Source organism: Rhinolophus ferrumequinum, chromosome 7, assembly GCF_004115265.2.
Source record: "Rhinolophus ferrumequinum isolate MPI-CBG mRhiFer1 chromosome 7, mRhiFer1_v1.p, whole genome shotgun sequence".
In the NCBI taxonomy this organism is placed as follows: Eukaryota; Metazoa; Chordata; class Mammalia; order Chiroptera; family Rhinolophidae; genus Rhinolophus; species Rhinolophus ferrumequinum.
Genome location: NC_046290.1, coordinates 27,749,869 through 27,763,386, shown reverse-complemented (window position 1 = coordinate 27,763,386; position 13,518 = coordinate 27,749,869). Strand labels below are relative to the sequence as shown.

At 39.8% G+C, this 13,518-nt stretch overlaps 1 protein-coding gene across 1 annotated transcript in view; it reads left to right on the top strand.

Annotated features, from left to right (window-relative positions):
• OXCT1 (3-oxoacid CoA-transferase 1) overlaps nucleotides 1-13,518 on the top strand; it is a 115,427-nt gene that overhangs the window by 91,597 nt on the left and 10,312 nt on the right. Inside the window, exon 15 of the mRNA XM_033110738.1 lies at nucleotides 12,717-12,797. Within this exon, the coding sequence (XP_032966629.1) occupies nucleotides 12,717-12,797 (81 nt within the window). The remainder of the gene's footprint in view (nucleotides 1-12,716; nucleotides 12,798-13,518) is intronic.

The following is a 13,518-nucleotide window of genomic DNA, read 5'->3' as shown; positions in this document are numbered from 1 at the left end:
AATATTGGTGTTTAACAACAGTTATTTTCAAATGGACAATGTGGCCTCTTACCAAGGCTGTGAGGAGCCATTTTGAGAAGGTGTTGGAAAATTGTGGGCTGGATGATAGTAAGCACCCTCATTCTGAAAAGTATTATACTTTGACTTGAATAAATCCTCAAATATTATTGAGTGCCTGTTATGTGCCAGGCACTACTAGGATTTGGCAGTGACCAAAACGGAGCTTACATTTGATGATGACGGCGATGATGATGATAGCTTCCCCTTCCTGAGCTTACCGAGTGCCAAAATCACACTAAACGCTTGTGTTGGTCTGTACAAGCATGTGAACTTGATCATAGGTAGCTTTCGTGGTTCCAGAGACAGGGTTTCAGACAGGTTAAGTAACTTGCCTGAGGTCACATAACTAGAGGAACTGAGATTAGATCTGGGGGACTCTGACTCTGAAGCCCAGTCTGTAACTACAAAGCTATCTCTATTACTTTCTTCCTTGTTCCCAACTCGGTGTCTTTGAACCAGCTGAGCTTAATTGCCTTCCTGACCTGAATCCACAGACTTCTGATGATTGAAAAGTTGATCTTGGGTGGTACCCTTTTCATTTTCTATGTCCTTTGTTCATTCTCCTTTAGTCTTTGTAAGTCTTAGTTTTAAAATAAAATCTATCTGTTCATACCTTGCGACCTGTGATTTTGAGTGGAAGTGGTAGTTCATTGGCTCTGTTTTTATTTAGTGATGCAGCATCGTGGGAGAGCTAGAAGGTTTGCATCTGACTTGCTTCCCATGGCGGAGTGTACAGTGATGTGTGCCATGAAACGGTTTTGTTGTAAAAACTATAATAAATAGGAAATTACCATAAATTGTTTAGTAAACAGTGGAAAGTGAGAAGTGGAGCATAAATATGGAACACTGGAAATGAGACCAACACAGGTGACTTCTGAGAGATGCCTTGCTAAATCATTCAAAATACTTCATTGCAGAGGCAAAAGGATGCCAAGCATACAAATCAAATCCAAATCTTTTCTGGAACATAATGTCTATTTGGGGAAAACTCTTTCCGACTTTCCTTTTGTTGTTACTTTAATGTTTATGCATAGGCACTGAAGTCCTACTCATTTCAGATTATTTTTGTGCATTCGTTTTCAAAACATTAGGCCTGTATTTGGCAAATTCTCTCTCTCTGTCTTTTTCCCCCCAAAATGTTTTCTTTCTTCTCAGCTGGAATTTTTGATAGAGGAAAAGAACTGGTGCTTCAAATTTTCTGATTAGAAATCCCTTATTAAAGCTTTTCACAGAAGCAAGATATTTTCACCATTTTTTTTTTCTTCTCTAAGTGGGGAAATGGCATTGAGTTTTAGACCAGAGTTGAAGTTAGATATTTTTCCTTAAATACTTTCATTTGAATAAACTAACAAAAATACAGTTGTGATTAAAATAATAATAGTGATTTGTTCATACTTAATAGTGCGTAACCTTGGAAACTAACCAAAAGAGTTTTGTCTTCTTGCCACCATCACTTTTTACCTGTGATCCCAATGTGTGGTTCTATTATATATTGTTCACCTGGACTCTTTGTTACTGGCCCAGCTCAAGGCAACATGGGGACCTCACCACTTCTTTTCTGCGTCTGTTACTCTGACTAGAGGTTGGTAGGGGCTAAAGAGGAGATAGGAGAGAGAGGTTTTTCACTCCTGGTAGCCTCTCTAGTTAATGATCTGTTCTTCTAGACATGCCAAGTAACTTCTGCTGCCTCATGATGAAGTGAACAGCCTAGGGGACAAATCCCTAGAGTTTCATAAGACACACGAGTGAAAAGTTTGCAATGAAGAATTACAACCTGAGAAAAGAAATATAATCTTGTATTCTGATGTTGCTATTCCCTCTCCTCCCACCCCCTTTGGTAAGTGGGTGGAGCTCTCAAGTGGTTTTCGGTGCAGCTTTCTTTTTACTCCTTTTCTTCATCTTAGGGTAATGGATGCAGGTTGCTTATAAATATAACATTATCTGACCTTTAAAAGCATGCTTTTTTGTTGTTTTCATCAGACAAAGGAAACTCGTTCCTTGCAAGTCTTTGCAACCAGCAGCTTCTGGTATCTGAAACCTGGCTGCCTGCTAGTGCTGTCCTAGAGTAACCATAATAATGTTTCCCTGCCTTAAAACTACCTCTGGAGATAATGGCAGGCACTGGTGTCGAACTGGCACTGTAGCATGATCTTCATGTAAGCTTAGACATCAAGGTTCCAGGCACAGTTGCAAAGTAGCCAGTTTTCTGGTGTCCAGCCACCTTTTTTCTTGAGCTTCTTTTCATCTCTTGGCATGTCTTTCTGTCCTCTAAAAATGAGAATAAAACGAACGAAACGAGCAATAGTTTGAATCCTTAGTAGGGAGGTGCAAGGTGTTGTGCCTGGCATCACATATACCGGCTCTCATTACCCTCTCGGTGATCCTCTGAAGGAAGACTAGGATACAGGTAGGTCAGAGACCTGTGTGGGGAAGGGGCAGAGCTAGGAGTCTCACTCAGTTTGGTCCAGCCTGTGTTCACCATACCAAAGCTACTTCTTCACCAGCATCCCGCACACATCTCTTGAAGCTTGAGGTTTCAGAATTAGATATTTTTTCTTTTTCCATTTTCCCTGGTCAAAGCTGTCCTTGCTTTGGAGAGATAGATACCAGCAACGTACTTAAAAGGAAACAATCTGAGAATCTAATTGTCCCCCTTAGAATCCATCTCCCTTTTTTTCCAAGTTTTACCTGGGCGCATACTGGCCCAGTGCCGGACTACATTTCTCAGACTCTCTTGCATGTAGATGCAGCCATGTGCCCAAACTTGGAATGATGGGATTTGAGCATTTGAGACATATGTAATTTCTGAGTCATGTCCTTAAAGATAAAGCCAACTGCATTGGATTTTCTTTGTTCCCCTTCCGACCATCTGAGAAAGGGCTTAGCTGAAGCAGTAACCTTGGACCCAAAGTTGTAATCCACATTCCCTGGCTTACAGAGCTGCCCCACCAACCTGGATCCCTCCGTGCCTTTCCCCTTTGCTATGGGTTCCTGTCAGGACTCCTCATGAATCCATCTTTGGCATTCTGCTCTTCTCACCCTCTGCACCTTTCTTGGGTGCTGTCTACATTTTTGGCACCAACTATTATTTTTTCACTCAGTGGCTCCCTGACCCTTATTTTCACACTGGAATTCCACACTGGACTTCTCTGATGAGCTCTAGAACTATATTTCTTCCATATTAGACAACTCCACAACCCCACCTGGTTGTTCCACACCCACCTCAACTGCAACACATACACAAGTGAAATCATTATCATTTCTCCTGAAAGTCTTTTTCCTTCTGCTTAGCCCAACAAGAGAAGTGATGCTCTCTCAGCCCCCATCTGGAAAGACACCCATGGTGCTTTCTGCCCCTCCCCCTACACCAAGCACTATAGAAATTGCGTCCACAGTACCCCTGTAATCTGCTCCCTCCTGTGTATTATTTCTACTCTCCGTGTTTAGGTTCTTGTCACATCTGCGTGGATCAGTTACAATCTCCCCAAAGTCCTCTTGCTGCCAGACTGACCCACCTTCTTGCTAATCAGGTACACCACCGCCAGAGTAACTAGTCTGTAACTAAAGCTTGACTGAGTTAAGTCCACACTACTTAGTTCGCTTTAGCCCACTGGCCTTTTGTGATCAGCTCCTGGCAACCTACCTCCTCCGTGATTCCCAGGCTTCAGTTCTTCTAGGATCTCCACAGATGCACCATGTTGTTTCCTGTTCTTCAGTGTTAGCACATTCTGTTCCTTTCCCCTTTTTATCTGGCTCACTCCTACCTTTACACAATCATTTGTAAGTGAGCCGGCATTTTCTGAATTTGCTAGCTTAGTGCCTTCTGTCTCTAGATATTATGGATACCTAAATGAGTATTCTTTGATGCTTTGTCTTGAAATTTGGTACAATTACCTTATATACTTTACTTGTTTTTGCAGTCATAAAATATTTGTTCAGGACCAGGCAGCATATGCTAGGCACCATGATGAGATCTGAGAAAATGACAAATGGAAAGATGTGGTCCTTCCTTTGAGCAGCTTGGAGTCTCCTTGGGAGAGTTTCATAGAAATCAAAACTTAAAATAAAAAAGTGTACAAGGTAGAGAACACCCAGTTCCTTTATAAGGGAGCTTCCCGTGTAGCATTTGCATGGAGACCTGAAGGATGGGCCTGAGTTTGACAGGAGCTGGAATGTTGCAGGTCGGGGGAATGGGCGCTGGGGTGTAGGAGGGCAGTGTGTGTGAGGGAGTTACCATTAGGTCTCTGTTGTCAGAAAGCAAGGGCAGAAGGGAAGCAGACACACACACACACACACACACACACACACACACGGTTCTGCACACAGTGGCCAGAGTGATCTTTTTTTGTTTAAATATAAATCAATCACACCACTTCTTCCTCATCTTAGAAACCCTCCATAGGTTTCCATCTCACTTAAATTCAAGTTCAAAGTTCTTACCATTGTCTCTAAGTCCCTCCATGGTCTGTTGACTCCAATCCCACTAGCTGTCTGATTCCATTTACTACATTCTCCCTTTTGTCCTCTGATCTCCAGCCATACTCTCTTCCTGTAAGTTTCTGGAGCATTCTAAGCATCCTCCTGTCTCAAGGCCTTTGCACTTGTTATTCTCTGTGCCTGGACTGCTCCTCAGATACCTGCATGGCTGTCTCCCTCAGTTCACTTAGGTTTCTGCTCATAATAACAGAAAAGCTTTCCCTGACTTCTCTATGATATAAAATAGAAGTCTCCCTACTTCTGATGATCCTTCATCCCCCTTCTTCATTAGAATATAAGTTCCATGAGGACAGGGGCCTCTATCGATCATAACAACTGAAGAGAATCATTCCTGATGCACGTTAGGACTCAATAAATACTTGTTGAACTCATTAATTCTTTAAATAATAATGATACTTTGAACATCTAGGGCACTTTTTACTTTTTCCATGCAGTTACATGTTTGCTGCCTCCATTTTATCATAACAGTACCTTGTGAGATAGGTCTTATTGTTTCCCTTTGAAAGACAAGCAAACTGAATTCAACAGAGATTAAATATTTTGATAAAAGTCAAGTGGAAAATTAAGAGCAAAAGAAAGCCGAGCATCTAAGTATCCTGCCTCTAGGCCTTCATTTTCTTTTACTAAACTTTTCTATCTGGTAAGTATCATCACCACTAACAATATAAAGTAAAGTGTTTTGTTCTCAGTATTGTCTACTGGAAATGTTTCCCTAAGGGTATAACTTTCAGAGCACAAAAGGAAAGAAATTCAGTCATTTGTTGGAAACAAGCAAAACTTGGGTACCTATTTTAGAGAACATAAATGAGAGCCCTATTTCTAAAACAGGTTTAGATTTTATTTGTATTACAGTAGAAGGTCTGGATTCTGAAGGGATAAGAAGAATCATAATTATACTGTTAGGAAAAGTTAAGAATAAATCTTTGTGAATAATATTTTTATTAAGTCCAATCTGTGTCTGATAATAAATGTGTCCTATAGAAATCTTGAATGATGTTTTAGCTTGTCTTCATTCTTTGTGGACAGGAATTGTAAAAAGTAAAAGAGGTTTATTAATTCCAGTTATTTTGAACCAAATGTATTACCAAATGATTTTTTAAAAAATCACTTTCTGGGAAACATTTTTGAGATAACTTTCAGAAACATTGAAAAGTATCACCAGATAAAAAAGTACTCGTTTGTTAGGATAATTCATAATTAACATAGTTTCAGCTGGTTTAATTTTTTTCCATTCATAAAAACTTGGCAATATTTTATAACTTTTTAATGAGACTATTTCGTGGCTTAATCTGGAAAAAAATATTCACCTCTACAAAATAAAAATCCTTACATGGTTTTGTAAGGCTTGCGGCGAGATAATGAAGCTGAGAGTCAGGCGGGTTGAGAAAGGTGAGTGCTTTATTCTGTGCTCCCAGGCGAGGTTCACCGGTCAGCAGACAGGCCGGTGAAGTCGCGCCCACGGCAGAGCGAAGGAGGCATATATGCGATTTTTGGGGTGGGGGTTGGCTGAGTGAGGTGGCAGTTGGGCAGGACCGCCGCGCAGATCGGGGCGCCAGCGGCCGCGTCCGGAGTTGTTTATAGCACCAAAGGTCTGCTGCCTCTTCGGAGAAACACCAGGGGCCCCAATATCCCTCATGCCAGGAGGGGTCTGACTTGGCAGAGGGGTGTGACTTGGCTCCTGGCCGCTTTGACCGTGCCGTGGCTGACCTAACAGGTTTTGCCTTTTTATTTCTCCCTTGATAGAAATGCCTGCAAAACGTGTTATAATGGAAAACAAAAGAAAAAGCAGAACATAGTCCAACAACCAATAAAATTCTTTAAGATGTCTTACAGAATTAATTAAACTAATAACTTTAAATTCTATGACTGAGTATCTACAGTTGTTAAAAGGAAAACTAATGCTAAGAGAAGCTTTCTAAGGTACCACAATAATTCATGAATGGAAAGAAAAAAGAATTCCTGCCAATTCCTGGGCTCTGCCATCCTTAGGCTAGAGATCATATGATGCAATCTTTAGAGAGAAAATAAAAAGCTATCGTAAAGATTTTTATATTATATTGAAGAAAAATGGCCTTCTATTCTAAGATCTCGAAGCCCTGAAGACTGTTTTCAGGGAAATGGCTTGCTGTATGTATCATCTCATTTGGCGAGTCTTCCCTTGAGAATGTGCCTGTAACCACAAACTGTTATTACATCCACATTATAAAAACCATTTGTAACAGCAACTGTTCTCCACTTCAGAGCTAGCCGAGTCTTTCCAATGAAATTCTATGTGGATTGTTGGAATCCCTATTGAATAGGTGCTGTGTAAAGGCCATAAATATCCCATGAAGATAAACTTAGTGTGAGTGATGTCATCATCTTGTTCTTTTATTCTGTGTACCTTGATTTTCCTTATTTAGCAAGTCCCATTTTTCTCATCTATGTACCACTTCGATCATCATAGTGATTTGACAGTTATGTGTTTTTTAATACAGCATTCCCCCAAATTTTATATCTGGGGTGTGTGTGTGTGTTTGTGTGTGTGTGAAGCTGTTTCACGTGGTTTAAGCATTGAGACCAGTAGGAAGAAGGAAGGCTCAAGGGACAGTGACATTCAGACCTCTTTTATGGTATTTTGGCAAGCCCAGAGAGAGCTCTAGTAGGTTTATTTGTGCCACCAGACAAAGTACTGAAAATTTTCTTGCCAAGTTCAGCCTTTGTAGCCTTTCCACAAATTAATGCAAGCCTTGAAGCTATAGGAGGGAGCAGGAAGAAGAGGTAGAATAAGCACAACTTACTGTTTCTCTCTTTACTTGTAAATCCGTATGTTTTATAGTGCAGCCTTGAGATGTCTTTGCTTCTTCCTTTGATCACACCTTTACCTCTCTCTCCAAAGTCTTGTAAACCCCTCATGCATTCCTGCTAGCTGTGCTTCTAGTGAGCTCAGATATGCTGGGAATGTAGAAATACATATCTTAGGACTGGAAAGCTGCCTCAAGTGGTCTGCAACACTTTGTCACATGGTATTTTACAGTTCCAACTCTGTTGGAATTCTTTCAGAATTATAATATTCAGATAGCATTTATTGACCTGCCTAGTGCTCTATTCATTGCTGTAGACAGAAAGATAAATTGTCTTACATTCGGTGAGCTCAGACGCTAGTGGAGGGGTGGTGGTGAAGGGAGGTCAACAATTATGACCTGTGTGGTGAGTGAGGGAAACACAGGGGCACCTAAGAGGTGCGTCAGACTGGGTATGCTCCTGGGCCACTGGAATGCAGGCATTGGCTAGGGAGTGTTGGTGGTAGTTTCTCCAGCGAAGATGACACTGTAAGGCTTGCGGCGAGATAACGAAGCTAAGAGAGTCAGGCGGGTTGAGAAAGGTGAGTGCTTTATTCTGCGCCCCCGGGCGAGGTTCACCGGTCTGCAGACGGGGCTGGTGAAGTCGCGCCCAGGGCAGAGCAAGGGAGGCATATATGTGATTTTTGGGGTGGGGGTTGGCTGAGTGAGGTGGCAGTTGGGGACACCTGAGCCAAGCTCTGAAAAATAGGCAGGTGTTGCCATTTGAATGTGGGGTGATGGAGCACATGGTGATGTGCGTTTCAGGTAGCATGAACAAAGGCTGAAAGACTTGGTCCCGTAAAGAGTGACCACCTTCTAGAATATTCCTTCTCTGTAGTCGATCATTTAGAGCATTCCCAAAGAAGGTGCCTGAAAGAAGAAATATCTTACAGCCACATTTAAGAAGCAGCTAACAGAAAAGATGGGCGTAAAGTGGGGTTTTATGTGAAGCAAAATCTTACATGGATGCTCTGTTGCCTCAGCCAAATGAAATGTTGACATTAAATGCAGAAATCATCATGTTAATGAAAAAAAGAGCTTGTTATTTGGGGTTAAGTTTATTCTGAGAACATGAAGCTTATTGTAATGATAACAAGGGGATTTATTATCATTCAACCGGAGTTGTCTTGTACTAAAGAATTTAGGCCCAGGATTTCACACAGATATCTAAAGAATTAAATTGAGATCACCGTGAAGCAATAACAGAAAGTTCTAAGGCCCTGAGTCACTTAAAAGTGGAATGATGAATTCCGAGGTCTTGCATGAGGCCTGTAAGCGATGAAGGGGAAAACAGAAAAAAGCTGGAGCAACACGTGGAAGAAAGAGATTTAGCTAATTCATTAAGGTTATGATGAAGTTAGCAAATGAGAGCAAACAGGAACCCTCAGGACTAGTCAAAGCATTTTTAGTGCTACACTTCATATTCATTCCTCTGCCTCTTCTGACATTTCTTTGTGGGGAAAGAGAGAGAGAGAGAGAGAGAGAGAGAGAGAGGGGGGGAGAGAGAGAGAGAGAGAGAGAATAAGGATGAACGAGACCCCACTAACTCTAGATATTTGCATGTAGACTCGACCCCTCCTACTTTACTGCACGGTCACATTTCATTTGATTCCTACAGTGTTCAAAAAGGAAGACAAGGCAGTCGAGGAGAAAATGACAGCACAAAGAATCTAAGGGACCAAATGACTATCAGATGGCAGAGTTAAGAGAAAAACCTGGGTCTTGGAACTTCTAATATACTATTTTTTGCTACCACACTACACGGCATCTCTTTTCTAGGATTTCTTTTTAAATGCAAAAAACTCAGCAATTGTTCCTCCTTTGTGAATCATTAATCGAGGCAGCTGCCATATCACATTGTAAGGCTCAGCCCTGCCTGGTTAGAATAGAAAACTAAAGTGGGAGTTAGTCATACTTTGGCTTCATAGCTAACCTATTGTTGAATTTGAAATTGTGACATTCTTAATCCTTCTGCATTTCATTTCTCTTTTTCCATGGTCTGTGTTATGTCTTGAAGCTAAATGTGAATGGAATCATCTAGCTACATTGTTCTCACTGCAAGAATACATTTGGTGCCAGTTTTCCAGGCCAGCCACATGGTTTGCCCCCAAATGTGTGTTGTGGTGTCATTCATTTTGTGGGTCTCAGGAATTGTGTTGAGGCCATTTTTCTGTGTCATTATATGCCCAAGGTCATATAGGAACTTAAGAACTCCTAAAGAATCCCCTGGTATAGTGTAGAAATGTTAAATATAAGATGTAGAAACAGTACGAGTTAACTATATCGAGTACTTGCTAAGCGTTGGATGCTTGCATCTGTCTCATCAAAGCCTTACAGGAAATAACCCTGTGAGATGAGGCAGACGGGGATGTCCAGGAGCCTTGCACAGCTAGTGTGGAGCAGAGTCAGACTTCACGTGGAGGTCCTTTGGCTCCAGCCCATACTCTGAACCGCTTACACTATACCGGTTGCAGAAAATGGTCTGTATGTTTGATCCCCCTTACCCTCATCTCCCAACCCCCACACCCCTTACTCTCTGGTAACCACTAAACTATTGTCTGTGTCTATGAGTTTTTTTTTTTTAATTAAAGTTTATTGGGGTGACAATTGTTAGTAAAGTTACATAGATTTCAGGTGTACAGTTCTGTAATACATCATCTATATATAACATTGTGTGTTCACCACCCAGAGTCAGTTCCTTTTCCATCACCACATATTAAACCCCATTTACCCTCTTCTACCACCTCCTTCCTCCCCCTTACCCTCTGGTAACTGTTGTCTGTGTCTATGAGTTTTTGTTTCTTCATTTGTTTGTCTTGTTCTTTTGTTGTTTTCAGTTTCATATACCACGTATCAGTGAAATCATATGGTTCTCAATTTTTTCTGTCTGATTTATTTCACTCAGCATAATAATCTCAAGATCCATTCATGTTGTCGCAAGTGGTCCTATTTCATCTTTTCTTACCGCAGAGCAGTATTCCGTTGTGTATATATACCACAACTTCTTTATCCATTCATCTAGTCAAAGGACACTTTGGTTGTTTCCATATCTTGGCCACAGTAAGTAAAGCAGCAGTGAACATTGGAGCACATATATCTTTATGGATAAATGTTTTCAGATTTTTTTGGATGATGGAAGGTGAATACACAATGTGATATATAGATGATGTACTACAGAATTGTACACCTGAAACCTATGTAACTTTGCTAACAATTGTCACTCCAATAAACTTTAATTAAAAACAAAAGAAAATAGTCTATAAAAGGTCTCTATTGATAGGGCATAGTTAATTTTGTCAGTTGAAATTCATGATTCCTCCTAAAATAAGTTGGTTGTTCATTAAAATCCACGTGGCTGCTTTCATGCTAGATGGAATAATGAGAACAAAGGAAGCGCTCCCTGCAGAGAATGTTCTTCAGAGGCCTACAGATTGTTCACTTTGTTCACGGGCAGACCCGGAATTCGTTGTGACATGCCTTGTTTCAGTTCTATCAAATGTAAGGAGACCTGACAAATGTACAAGATTGAATATTCATCATTCATTTCAGCTCTTTAATTAAGCTTCTATGGCACATACAAACTTCTTTTGAAATTTGGAAAGGAAAACAGATCATTAAAATTGAAGAGAAAATAAGGTTTTATTTCTACATCTATAAATTTTCTTATACAGTAAGATCCAGAAGCATATGACTTGTTATTAAAGGTATAATGTCTATCTACTTTATATGTATTTAACACTAATTTTGACAAAGTAAGAGACTTTGTCTTTTTTTCAGATCCATCCAAAATTGCCAGTAGACTTTCCTTTTCTATTCCATTCATTCATGAATACCTTCTGTGCCATGCACTGGGTTAAGTACAGTAAAACCTTCTAATTATTGGTGCGTTGGTGAGTTGGCAGGTTATCACACAAGGAGTAGCATCTTCTTAATTAAGCCCAGTTATCTGAAATCCCTTGCCTCTGATCATATACTTGGTCTGACTGCAGTTTTGAGACAGATGTAAACGAGGTAACAGATGCGTATTATAGTAGGTAAACATTGAAATGGCAAAAGATGATCATGATGTCATGTGTGGTGCTTACAGATCCAAAAAGGAAGCAGTGGCAGCCTTTTGCCATTTTTAATGGAAGATCTAAAATGTGGTAGGTTAGCCTTCAGCCTCAAGGGAAATATTAATTTGGGTTCCTGGTGGTTGGTACTTATAAAGTAGCTTGATCATAATCAGAAGATAATGATGTGAAGATCAGATTATCAGAGCTAATGTTTCAACTGTGCTCCATAGATGTGCCTCCAAGGCCATCCAGGGTTCGGGGCAGGGGGTTAGCGGTTGAAAACATGCTTTCTCCACTTAATCTCTTTTTATTTTATGTTTGAAGAAAGGGTACTGTGGCTAAAGGAAATTTTGAGGAAAAAAATGTTGATTTAGGACAGTTCACACATTTTACCAATGAGCAAACTGAGGCTCGGACAAATTCCAAGAAACGCAAATAGCTGTATAAGAAAGTGAATAGAATCATGGTGTACGACACTGCCTGGCTTAGCAATGAACAGTTTTACACGGTCATTTCATCAGTATCATAAGTAAATTCTGACTAGAGTATTACCTACAAGTTATGACATAATTATACTGGGAGAACTGAACGTGATGGACGATGGAGGTTTGTAAGAGAGTTAAGTCTTCATATACCCAATAAGAAAGTAGTAGGTAATGTCTAAAATTGATTGATCAAGGAAAAAAAGCATGGCAAAATAGTATCTTTAAATACAAAAGTAAGGAGAAAATGTATAGAAGTCTAAAAGAAAATACTAAAAAAAAATTGAGATTGATTTCTGTTGAGTGCAGGTTTAAGGGTACAGAAAGGAAGTAAGTGCTGTTTTCTTTGTGTATATTAATGTTTTAGCAAATAAAATAACATTTTTAAAAGGGGATATTATGCAATTTGCATTCCATGTGTGCTTCCTACCCTTGGTAAATAATAGCTCATGTTTGTCAAGGAGTCCGTTCCCTGGGAAAAAACAAGCAGAATACTAGAATCGAAATTTCTCATTCCATGATATAAGGACTGAGGCTTGAGAGGTCAAATCTGTGGCAGGGTATTTCCCAACTAAATCATTTATGCCTTTGACTATTCATTTGGCATTGTCCCTAAATTATTTTAGGGACAGATGCTGACTCAAGAAAGGAAGTAAAAGCATGACTGTGGAAAGATTTTGAAACAGCCTGTACTTAGCAGACAATTTCTCTGATAGTTTCTGTTTGTCCTATAGTTATATCAATTCTAAATAAAACTTGGTCCCTAACTTCTCTTCTTGATGTTTCTTTTTTTGAAACAGGGAAATGCACATAAAATCATGGAGAAATGTACATTACCATTAACTGGAAAGCAATGTGTCAGCCGCATCATTACCGAAAAGGTAAAGTGCCTTTCTCTTTTTATTTTCTCTAATGTCTACCACCACCTTTTTATTTATAACCATCTCTAGATTTTTTTTTTTTTTTACCTTCTGAAAGTGTGTTACGTTGGTAGTCAGAAGATTAATTTAATCCGTGGGTAGACGGATTAAATAGAAAAATTCATCAACTTAATGTCCCAAAATGTAGAATTCTTAACATGCAACTCTGGAAATATACATATGCACACAAAATAGAACGACTGTCCTTGGTAATTTTGACCATGTGATATAGTCAAAGAAAAGTTTTATTGATTTTTATGCTTGGACTATTAAGATGGATGATATATGCAAAGTTAAGATTGTATGTATTATTTCTACCTTCTTTGCTTTCGCAAATCACAAGTACAAATTGTTGGATTTCATTTTAGGAAACTGAGTGATAATTGGGTTTTAATCATTTTGGTGCAAATTTCAATGCAGGCCTCACAGAGAACCAAGAAATCTATTTTTTCTGGTTCTTGCATGCTTCCAGCTCTCTTTTATAAAGTGTACTTCAGAACACACCAGCCACTTTCGTGCTTCTCTAGATTATTTCTTCTTAGACAGAAAATGTTGACCAATGGTACAACTGAAAACTGTTCAGATCAGAGAGGACTGTCACTGCTAGTTGCCTAGTTTCCTTTCTGACCCAGATTTGAACCCAGGGTTGTTGGAATGACATAATTCTCATAAGTGAGCTAGG